The sequence below is a fragment of the Molothrus ater genome, unplaced genomic scaffold, assembly GCF_012460135.2.
Source record: "Molothrus ater isolate BHLD 08-10-18 breed brown headed cowbird unplaced genomic scaffold, BPBGC_Mater_1.1 matUn_MA510, whole genome shotgun sequence".
Taxonomy (NCBI): Eukaryota; Metazoa; Chordata; class Aves; order Passeriformes; family Icteridae; genus Molothrus; species Molothrus ater.
In genome coordinates this window covers 156956-168788 of record NW_023416846.1, presented here as the reverse complement: position 1 = coordinate 168788, position 11833 = coordinate 156956, and the positions used below count along the sequence as shown (strand labels likewise).

At 51.5% G+C, this 11833-nt stretch overlaps 1 protein-coding gene across 1 annotated transcript; it reads left to right on the top strand.

Annotated features, from left to right (window-relative positions):
* Nucleotides 1–1948: 1948 nt before the first annotated feature.
* LOC118701449 (olfactory receptor 14J1-like) lies at nucleotides 1949–2881 on the top strand. Its single transcript, XM_036406068.1, has one exon. The coding sequence runs from the start codon at nucleotides 1949–1951 to the stop codon at nucleotides 2879–2881; it is 933 nt and encodes a 310-aa protein (XP_036261961.1).
* Nucleotides 2882–11833: the final 8952 nt, after the last annotated feature.

Below are 11833 nucleotides of genomic sequence, written 5' to 3'. Positions count from 1 at the left end.
CCATAAAGTACCTTAAAAACCTTGAGTATCTAAAGGCATTAATGAGCCCCACTGGGTGTCAGTACAAAGCTCTCCAGGGACTCGTTAAAGCAGATAATTGGGGCCATGATTGCACAAACCTCTCACAGAGTCTGGATCAAAAGGGAAACACCAAGTACCTTCAAATAACTGAAGTATCCTGAAGTATTAATGAGCCCCACTGAGTGTTGTTACTGACAAAGCCTCTCCAGGGACTAATTACAGCAGATATTTGGAGGCCATGATTGAACAAACCTCTCAGAGACTCCAAGGCAAAAGCCAAACCCAAAGTCCTTTGAAAAACCTGCAGTCCCTGCAGGGAGCATGAAGGAGCCCCCAGGGCCATTGCTGAGCAAGGCTCCCCAGGGACTCCTTGCAGCAGATCCTTGAGGCCACTGGGATGTGGGCTAGGGGGGGATGCTGAGGGCAGCACAAGGGGCTGACAGTGCCCAGCCTGGCTGGGGCTGTGCCAGGAGGCCCCAGGGCCTCAGGACAAGGTGTCTCCTCCCAGCCCTTGCTGGCACAGACCCTGCTGTGCCCCAGGGCACCAAGACTTGGCTTCTCTTTGTCCCCACCTGTCATCACTGCCTGCAGTTCTCTGCTCTGCCTGGGGCCTGGGGACACTTGCTCAGTCGTGTCCCTCTCTGGGACCCATTAAAAGTCCAAGAAAGTTTGGAGTTGGATTCTGCCTTGGAGTTCTGCAGAGGTTTCTTCAGCTCCCTCTCAGGGACTGATGTTCAGGGCCTGAGCACAAAGCCCCAGAGGCTGATTAAAGTCCTTGTGCTGTGTCTGTGCTGCTGAGCTGGGCTGGGCTCCTGGCCCAGAGGCAGCTCCTGCTCACCAAGAAGAGCTTCAGAAGCACATTTCTCTTGATGAGCAGCTCTTGTGCCAGCCCAGCAGGGCTGGGGCACTGCCTGCAGCCAGCCCGGGCACAGCACAGAGGCACAGAGAGCTTCAATCAGTCAGGGCTGGGAAGGGGCTGAGAAGTGCCTGGGGCACAATCACTGCCAGCCCTTGGCACAGGAACCTCTGGCTGCAGGACAGTGCAGCTGCAGCTCCTGGAGCCATCTCCTGCAGCTGGAACATGCCAATGCCTGCAGAGCCTGTGAGTACATTCTCTGCTTGTCTCTTGTGCAGAGCAGCCAGGGCTGCCCAGGGCTGTCCTGCAGAGCAGGGTCCTGCAGCCCAGGGCACTGTGCTGGGGCAGGGACTCTGCTGCCTGCCAGGGACAGCTCTCAGCCAGCCCTGGCAGCTGCTCCCAGCACTGGGGGACAAGATCTGGGTGGCAGGAGACAGCTGGTGAGGCTTGGGAGTGTTCTCCTTGTGTGGGGAGGATGCTGCATTGTTCAGGACTGCTCCCAGCATGGCATTTAACTGCAGAACATTTCCAAGTAGATTATACAGGGAGCACAGCAAGTCAGGGGCAGTATAAACGAGAAAATCCTGCTTTTTTAATTTACTGCTTTCGGTTACCTGGGTGGGAAATTACCCATAGATATTCATCTCTCAGTTCAGGTTGGAAGAATAAAAACATTTTGTCTCAGATCTGAATAAACAAGGCAGTGAGAGAAATCAGCACAGGGCCCCTCACAGGCAGCATCAGTGCTGCTTTTCCAGCCTCCTCAGGGTTGCTCTGACGTTGCCCTCAGAGCCTGCAGATCCAGAGCTGCCCCTGGGCAGTGCCTGAGCTGGGAGGGCTCTGCAGGGCAGAGCTGAGCCCCCAGGGCTGGGCTGGGCTCTGGCAGCACTGGCAGGGCCCAGCCCTGGGCACAGGGAAGCAGCTGCTGGCAGGGACAGCTCCAGGCAGCAGAGCCCTGGGCAGGCAGTGGGGGGAAAGTGCCCCCAGGCTGTGCTGGGATATTTCAAGTCCTCTCAAACTCAACTATTCCATGATTACTTTTTTACAGATCCCCATGCATAGACAGCACAAATGTCCAACAGCAGCTCCATCAGGCACTTCCTCCTGCTGGCATTGGCAGACACGCGGCAGCTGCAGCTCCTGCACTTCTGCCTCTTGCTGGGCATCTCCCAGGCTGCCCTCCTGGGCAACGGCCTCATCATCAGCGCCGTAGCCTGCAGCCATCAGCTGCACACGCCCATGTTCTTCTTCCTGCTCAACCTGGCCCTCGCTGACCTGGGCTCCATCTGCACCACTGTCCCCAAAGCCATGCACAATTCCCTCTGGAACACCAGCAACATCTCCTACACTGGATGTGCGGCACAGGTCTTTTTCTTTGTTTTCTGTGCTCTAACAGAGTTTTATCTCCTGACCGTGATGTGCTACGACCGCTACGTGTCCATCTGCAAACCCCTGCACTACGGGACCCTCCTGGGCAGCAGAGCTTGTGCCCACATGGCAGCAGCTGCCTGGGCCAGTGCCTTTCTCAATGCTCTCATGCTCACAGCCAATACATTTTCCCTGCCCCTGTGCCATGGCAATGCCCTGGGCCAGTTCTTCTGTGAAATCCCTCAGATTGTTAAACTGTCCTGCTCACACTCCAACCTCAGGGAACTTGGGCTCATTGTGGTTACTAGCAGCTTTTCATTGTGTTGTTTTGTGTTCATTGTTTTCTCTTATGTGCAAATTTTCAGGGCTGTGCTGAGGATCCCCTCTGAGCAGGGACGGCACAAAGCCTTTTCCACCTGCCTCCCTCACCTGGCTGTGGTCACCCTGTTTATAAGCACTGGGACATTTGACTACTTGAAGCCCCCCTCCATGTCCTCCCCATCCCTGGATCTGGGCCTGTCAGTTCTGTACTCGATGGTGCCTCCAGCCCTGAACCCCCTCATCTACAGCCTGAGGAACCAGGAGCTCAAGGCTGCAGTGTGGAGACTGATGACTGGATGCTTTCAGAAACATTAAACTGCTGGCCAATTTCTGCAAATCACTTGTAATAAAAGTCATCTTTGATAGTACACGTTGGCTTCATTTTGGAGGTTCTTTATCTTTTATTTTAGGTTTTTCATCTTGCCCACAAATAAATGTCATTTATTGTGCCATTTCTCATTTTGTTTCCCTCCACCTACCTGTGGCCACAGACTGTGTCAATGAGGGGTTGTGCTCTTGGTGGCTTTAGAGGAACTAAAGGATCTCCCAGCAGAGTTTTCTGCAGAGATGCCCTTTTGTTGCCTTCTCTGGAGCTGCAGCAGCAATGTCTGTGTGCAGAGCTGGGGCAGATCAGTGCTGGCCCAGCAGCTGTGCCCAGCAGCAGCACCAGCAGCAGCACTTGGTGTTGCCAGTGCTGCTGCCGTGGCCCTGCCCCGCTGCCCTGGTGGCCCTGGTGTTGCTGCAGGGCCTGAGTGCTCTCGGGGCCGGGCACAGCCCTGGGGGTGGCAGTGCCGGGGCTGCAGCAGGGACAGGCCATGGGCACTGCTGGGGCAGCGCTGACACCTCAGCCCAGGCCCTGGGGGCTCCAGGCTCCTTGCCCAGGCTCTCTCAAGAACACGGCCAGGCCAGTGCTCAGCACAGAAACCCCCGTGAGCAGCCCCAGGCTGGCCATGGGCAGGCTGGGGGCAAACAGCATGGCTGGGGCTCTGCAAGGGCCCTAGGGCAGACGGGAAGGAGCAGCAGAGCAGGGGCTGATCCATGCCCAGTGCGCTGCACAGCCCAGGGCAGCGTCCCAGAGCGTCCTCATGCAGCTGCCAACAACATCCCCCCACTGCAGCCCTGGCCTCTCCCCCAGCTCACACAGGTGCCCCATCCTTGCAGGCACAGACACGGCAGCACTGCCTCAGCAGCCCCTGTTTGCATTGCACACAGCAGGGGCAGCACCCCCATGCTGTTGCTGTGGGGACGTGAACCTGAGAGAGCACAAATGCCATCAGCCCCTGGGGCCAGCAGGGGCTGGGGGACACCAGGGAAACCGCTCAGCTTTGTCCTGGCCTCTGCAGTCAGCCAGAAAGTTTGTTCCCATCAGCTGGGAGTTTCCTGTGCCACTGCAGACGCTGTTGCTCAGAGCCAGGGCTGCCTGGCAGCCACCCCCAAACTGCCCTCAGCATTTCCTTGGCTTCATCTTTGCTTTCTCCACTCTTCCTGCGTCGAATGTCTTCCAGTTGTCCATCCCTGTTCCCTCCCCTGCAAACAGCCCATCCCTGGTTGCCCTTTCCTCTCTGGCCCCACTCCCCATTGCAGTTCCTGACTTGGCCCCATGGGAACGTCCCTTGGGCAGCAGGATCATCCTACAAGTGCTGCAGGAATTGTCTGCAGGCTCCTGCAGTGCCTGGTGCTGCTCCCTTGCCAGAGGCACCCCAGGCCAGGGGGGCACATCTAGGCTGCTGTGTCTGCCTCTGGGGCTCCCTGTTCTGGGCAGTGAGGAGGAGCTGCAGAGGCTCTGCAGGACTGACAGGATGGGCTTTGGGGCTGCCAGGAGAAGCTGAGGGACCTGGGCTGCTGGAGCTGCTGAAGAGGAGGCCCAGGGCTCATCCTGCAACTGGTCCAAGGGTGGTTCCAGAGAATCCCAGAATCAGCAAGGTTGGAAAAGACCTTGGAGATCATCTAGTCCAGCCTGTGCCCTGACACTGCCTTGTCTCCCCTGAGCCTCCTCTTCTCCAGGATAAACAACCCCAGCTCCCTCAGCCAATCCTCACAGGACTTGTGCTCCAGAACCCTCCCCAGCCTTGTTGCCCTTCTCTGGACACGCTCCAGCCCCTCCAGGTCCTTCCTAAATTGGGGGTCCCAGAACTGGACACAGCACTCGAGGTGCTGCCAAACCAGTGCTGAGCACAGGGGAAGAATCCCTGCCCTGCTCCTGCTGGCCACACCATTCCTGATCCAGGCCAGGATCCATTGGCCTTCTTGGCCACCTGGGCACACTGCTGCCTCATGTCCAGCCTGCTGTCCATCAGTCCTGCAGGTCCCTTTCTGCCTGGCTGCTCTCCAGCCACTCTGTCCCCAGCCTGTAGAGCTGTAGGGGTTGTTGTGGCCAAAGTGCAGGACCCGGCACTGGGACTTGTTCAACCTCACCTTGTTGGATCGGGCCCTGGATCCAGCTTGTCCAGGGCCCTGTGCAGAGCCCTCCTACCCTCCAGCAGATCCACACTATCACCCAGCATGGTGTCATCTGCAAATTTGCTGATCATGGACTTAATCCCCTCATCCAGACCATAAATGCAGATATTGAAATCCATGCTGGCTGGCTCTGATCCCTGGGCCATCCTGTGGGTGCCCTGTGATGGCACTCAAGGTGATCTGTTCCATAACCTTGCTGGGCACGCAGGTCAGGCTGACAGGCCTGGAGTTCCTCAGCTCCTCCTTCCAGCCCTTCCTGGGGATGGGCTCACCTCCAGTGCTCTGGGACCTCCCTGCTGAGCCAGGACTGATGGTAAATGATGGAGAGCAGCCTGGGGAGCTCATCCACAGCTCCCTCATCCCCCTAGGATGGATCCCATCTGATCCCATACACCTGTGAGCATCTGAGTGGCTCAGCAGGTCAGCAGCTGCTTCCTCCTGGATTCCAGGGGGCAGTTCTGCTCCCTGTGCCCATCTACCAGCTCAGGAGAACACTTGTCCTAATATTGAAAATTGACAACAAGATATTAAGTAGCTTAGTCTTTTACTTATCTTCAGTTACTCTATTCTCAACTGCAATCAATAAAAAAGATTAGAGGTTCTCCTTCTCCCTCCTTTTGCTATAAACTTTTTTATAAAAACATTTTTTATTCTTTTTACAGAAACTGTCAGGTTAAGTTCTAATTGAGCTTTCACCTCTCAACTTTTCTTTCTACATAATGTAAGGACATCGTTAAACACTTCCTGAGTTGCTGTCCCTTTTTCCCTGAGTTCCCACAAAAGCTCCATGGGCAGCCAGGACAGTCATTTTCCTCACCAGCTCATCTTTTGCCACACTAGGACAGGCAGCTCCTTCCCCCTTAAGATTGCTTTCTTGAAATGTGTTCATCCTTCCTGGACCCCATTTGTTTTTAAGGGCTGTTTCCCTTAAAAGAATCAGTACCTGATTTGGTACTCCCCAAATCTGCATCCTAAACAGGCCAAAGTCTGCCCTTCCTAATTCCAGTGCAGAAGTTTTGTTCCTGCCCCTCCTTCTTTCACAGAACATTGAAAACTTGATTATTTCATGGTCACTGTGCCCCAGGCAGCCTCTGAGCCCCACATCTGCCCCCAGCCCTTCTCTGTTTGTGAACAGCAGCAGACAGAGCTTTCCTTGGCAGTGGGAGTGTTCCCAAAAATTCAGTGAAACAGAAAACTCCTTTAAACCCCAATGTAGCATTAAGAAGCAGCATTCTTTATTCAGCTGGATGCACGGGGGAGAGCTCCTCCCAAAGCCCTGCAGGCTGAGTGCAGGAAAGTTTCTGTTTATTTTCTGTATTTTGCTCACACATTCATTGATTGTCCTGGACTAAACACACATATGATGATCATTTCCCCAAAATCATTAACATATTTCCTCTCCCCTTTACCCATGTGTTCTTCTGTCCTGGGGGTCTCTCTGGTGGTTCCTGGTGGTCGTGGAGCCCAATGTTCCAGTGGGCCTGGCTGAGCTGGCAGGACCCTGAGGCTGCTGAACTTCCAGTTCCCCTTCTCACACAATGGGCCTTGTGTGGTTTCCATAGGCCTGGGGATGTGGAGAACAAGCTCCAGGTGGGAGCTCCCCTGGTGTAGACAATTGATCATCTGGTAACATGAGGTCACAGAGTGGGGTATGACATCACAGAGTGGGTTATGTGAGGTCATTGATCAGCTATGACATCACAGACTGCCTCTGTGACATCACAGAGCCAGCTGTGACATCACAGGGCAGATGTCTGACATCACAGAGCAGACTATGACATCACAGAGTTGGCTGTGACATCAGAGACCAGCTGTGTGACATTAGAGAAGGGGCTGTGAGCTCACAGAGCAGGCTGTGCCATCCCAGAGGGGCTGTGTGCCATCCCAGCAGGGCTGTGTCAGGTCACTGGGTTGGTCACTCCGCCCCAGCTCCCCCTCACAGTTTCTCCCAACAAGTCCAATGCTGTCCATGCCCAGCGGGGTCCCTGTCCCCCGGGATCCCCCTGGCCCACCTGGAGCCACAGCCTCCACCAAAGGATGTTCCACAGGATCCACCCCAGAGCCTGACATGGGGACAGAGGGCCAGGGCTGTGTGACCAGGACATCAAGGACAGGGATTATCCAGGTCACTGTGGCCTGGCTTGGGTTTCCCAGGGCAGGAAAGATGTCTGGCAGATGGAGCAGGGCCTGGGAAGGGCCTCCAAGGTGGGGCTGGAGCCCTTGGGCTGTGAGCAGAGGCTGAGGGAGCTGGGCTTGTCCAGCCCAGAGCAGGGAAGGCTGAGGGGCTCCTCATCCCAGCCTGGCAGTGCCAGCGAGGAGGGGATGGAGAACACAGAGCCAGGCTCTTCACCGGGGGCCTGGTGGGAGACAAAAGCCAATGGGTGGAAGGGGAAAGAGGGGAGATAAGCCAGGACAGGAGGAGATGAAATGAGTCAGGCTGGTTTCAGCATTTCCTCAGCACCAAGAGCAGCCTGACCTCCCTTCTCCATCCACCACTGGCAGCTTTGCAAATCAGGAATTGTTGAAGCTGTTTTGCTCCACTTCTGGATGAGCATCCTGATACAAGAACTTAATTGTGTTTCTATCTATCACAGAACCATGTTTGTCTGAAAGTAATTTTAGTATGGAAATCACTTGTGGATGGTGGACTCATCAGGCATTGCTGGGACGTTGCACATAGCTCAGGGAAGAGTGAGATTGTTGTTAAATTGTGTCCTGTTCAACCATGGTCTGCTTGCCATGAAGAGAAACTTTCTGTGCCTCTGAGTCTCACCAGTTCCTGATCCCCAAAGGACACAAACCTGATGAGTTGTTGTTCCAACTCCAGTGGCTGCACTTGGACCTCCCTCCATCCCCAGAGCAGAGCTCCCTTGTCCCAGAGAGTCCCTGGCAATGCAGGGATGAAGGAAACAGGACAGGCTGTGGGGATCAGGGGCAGAGCCAGGGAGAAGAATGATTTTTGCATTTGATGGAGCTGTGCCTTCCCTTGGCTTTGTTGGCTGACAAGAAATGAACATCCCTCTGTGTCTCGGGCAGCTCCTTCTCCAAGGAAAGCAGGTGGGAGTTGGAGCCAAGGAGCTGAAAGCTGCAGGTGCAGCCTGGGCTGGAGGGAGCTCAGATTTGCACAAGGCTGCTCTGAGTGCCAGGGCTTGGATGGGGGAAATGGTGGGGTGGGGGTAGGGACAGAGTCTGATTGATTGTCAGTCATGAAGGGTCTGGATTTTCAAATCTATTCAAACTGCATGAGGAGGTACCTGGATTCAGTGTCAATTGGAGTTTGTGCGTATCAATTTATGGACAGGGAAAAATCCTTAACAGGACCTATAAAATGTTTTCCTACTGTCTTTTTAAATATAATGCATTCACTTTGGATATACTACTGAGATCTGTTTAATTCGCCACAAAGGATTTGAAAATTAAAATCAAATGATTCCCAGAGGCTTGGCTTGTTCAGGTGTTCTGAATGTTGATGAGCCCTGGGACACTGAATTCCTGCACTGAAGAGCTGAAGGCTGAACAAGCCTCTGGAGCAGTGAAATTCAGCAGCAGCCTCCAAGTTGCTGAGGATGTCAGCAGCCCCCACTGAGGCCATCCCTGCCCAGAGACCGTGGGGGAATGGGCAGACAAGGAGAGCGTCCCTGGGGCTGGGGCAGCACAACTCAGAGGCACCAGCGGCTCCAGCTGGGCAATGGAGTGTGGAATGTGGCTGGGAAAGCCCTGCCTGGGCTGGGCCAAGCAGGACACACAAGCCGTGACCCCCATCCCCCAAACAACTCTCTCAATGAGACATTTAAAAGGAATTAAAATTGTTTGTGCCCTATGAGTTGGACGCACTGGAGAAATACCAACAAGAGACTGTCAGGAGCTCAAAGCAACTAAACAGCCTTTACTGGTGACTTAAGAAAATTAATGAAATTTTGGGAAAGGGTTTTTTATGACATTGTAGTTGTTTTAGTTTGTTTATTTAAATTTTTGCTAATCTTGACATTTCTTAATTAATTTATTTATGAATGTGGTGGGTTTTAGTGTCAGTTAAGTATTTGTGTATTTATTTTGTTGTGAGATAGGATTAGCAGAAAGGTAAATTAGGCTTAAAAGTCCAAAAGGGTATAAAGAAAATTTTATTAAAAGTAACTAAAAGAAAAAAAATAGTAAGAATTAGAATAAATTCTTCAGAACACTTTATTTTTTCTTTACAGCTTTTTCTTTTTATGACAATGTAAAGAAACTAAATCTAAAATTTCTAGTTAGTTTACTATTTCTAGAATAGTCTTTTTTTAGTTGACTTAGGGAGAGAAGTTTTTCTTGTTAAGGTTATGGAGATTTTTTTACAAGAGGAAAAAATAGGAATTTGTGGTTCTTAATTTTGTCATGGATCACAGTTGTCTGGGGAACTTTTTATTCTGAAGTTGGTTTTATTGCTACAAGCTGTTTTACATCTTGTTGATGGGCCATGTCGACTTATGGGGTATTGTTTTAAAGATGAATTCTTTAAAGGTAAATGTTTTTATTATTTACTTTACAAATTATTTTTATCTCTGGGAATAGAGATCTTCTCAAGGGGCTAGTGGATTACTTTTTTTTTTCTGTTTAAACTTTTTATGAAATTACAATTTTTTTTAAAGTTGTTTATTTTAGTATGCAGGTTTTTGTTTGATATTATTTTGAATATTTTTTATGTGTTATAAAGAAAAAGAGTTTTTTCTTTATAGTTTATAAGAGGATTTTAATTTTAAAATTAAGATTTTTTTTCACTCTATTTTAATTTAGGATTTAGATTCTTCTTTACTGACTTTGATGGTTTTATGGGTATTTATATGCTTATATTTTGTTTTTTTCTTTTACTCGAGGGAGGATTGAAGTATTGAAAGGGTTAACACCTGACCCGCTGGTAACTTGTGGTGGAAGTTGTGGTTGGGTTGAGTAAAATTGGTTTTATGGCTGGTTTGGGGTTTTTGTGTTTAATTTTAGTTGTAGGGTTATTTTGTGTGTGTTATAGGTTGTAGGGGTTTTTGTTTTAGTTGTGTTGCAGGGAGGGGACTTGATGGTAAGATTTTAATAGCTGTGGCTGGCTTTGTTCTGGTTGGGGTTTTGTAGCCTCTTTTGTTTTCCTGTTTGGGAGTTGTTGGGGTTTGGTTTGCTCAGAATGGGGCCGATGGGGGTGGGGGGTGGCCTGGGGAGGAGGGAAGGGGCTCAGCCCACGGCAGGGTTGCTTTGGTTTGGTTTGGTTTGTTTTGGTTTGGTTTGGTTGAGATGGGGGTCGGGGCCAGGGCCCGCTGCTTCTTTGTTGACTGGAAAAGAAAGAGGAGGTTCCTGGGTTTTTTCATCTTTAACATTTGTGTTTAACAGAGGCGTGTTCAGTAACTCAGTGGTTCAACAGATTGTCAGTAACACAAAAAGAAGTTTTGTATTACTTTTTAAAATTCTTCTCATGTCAAACAATGACAGACATTCAATCAACATAAAACACGTTTCAAAGCATTGACTTGGCCCATTCAACTTCACAAACTCTAAGCCTGTTCAATATAATGTTAATCAAAATTCGCAGTAGCACAGAAACAGAAGAAGAACACACAGAAGGAAAGAAAGACAAAAAAGATACAGAGAGGCACATACAGAGCTTCCAACTCCTGGATTCCAGCAGAGTTCAGATGGAAATTCCAAGAGGATCCAGGGTCAAGATGTGTGCTTGCCTTGTGGTCAGCCTTCAATACCCCTTGGTCTCCCTGGGCCCTTCCCCCAGGTGGGGCTTGGGCTCATTTGGTCCCTCAGGAGCTGGGCTGGGGGCTGCAGAGGTGGCTGTGGAGCATTGCCTGTGCTGTGCCAGGGACTGGCAGCCACTGCTGGGCTGGGATAGAGGCTCTGGGGGGATTGGGGTTCCAGGCCAGGGCAGGGCTGGACCTGCCCCTTCCTCTCCCCCACACACAAAATGCTTTGAGCCAAGAATCTCCTCCAGTCTGTCACAACAGGGAATGTTGGAGGTGAAATCCCAATTCTGGCCGTGGGTGCCTAGAGGAGCAGGACAGTTCTTTTCCACAGGAAGTAAACCACAGAGCCCAATGTTTAGAAGGCAGGTGAGAGCCTCACTAGGCCAAGGCCAGCCAGACTTGTCAGGAATGGCAGATTTTGTCTGAGAGCAGTCTTTGGATTATGGGAATTTTGGAGGTGGAAACCCAGTCTTGGCCATAGGCTCCTGGAGAAGCAGGAAAGTTCTTTTCCATAGGAAGGAAAGCATGGAGCCTTCCCCAGTGGTTTGGGTACAGATGGGAAGTGACCCTTGTGAAACCACTGCAAGACAGACTTGTCCTGGAAAAATTCCTATTGGAACAATCACTGGATATAAGGAAACTTGGAGGTGAAATCCCAGTTCTGGCCAGGGGTACCTGGAGATGAAGATCTTTTCCATAGAAAGGAAAGTACAGAGCCCCATTGTTTTATTAGCAGAAGAGACCCTCAACATGCCAAGGTCAGCTGGACCAATCTGGTGGCCCCGGGAGCCAAGCCAGACCTGTTTTGAGTTTCCTTGGTTTTATGGGGCCCTGCAGTGTCACAGTGGCCCCTAGGTTCCATAATGCCCCACAGTGTCACAATGGTTCCTTGGTTCATAAGGCCCCACAGTGTCACAATGGTCCCTTGGTCTCACAGGGCCCCACAGTGTCACAATGGTCCCTTGGTCTCACAGGGCCCCACAGTGTCACAATGCTCCCTTGGTCTCACAGGGCCCCACAGTGTCACAATGGTCCCTTGGTTCCATGGGCCCTGTGCTGCTGCATTCCCCCCTCCCCTTCTCAGGCCGCCCTGCCAGCT

What these genes read in the sequence shown, in the direction of transcription:
- LOC118701449 (XM_036406068.1), top strand. Translation starts at nt 1,949, where the DNA reads ATGTCCAACAGCAGCTCCATCAGGCACTTCCTCCTGCTGGCATTGGCA.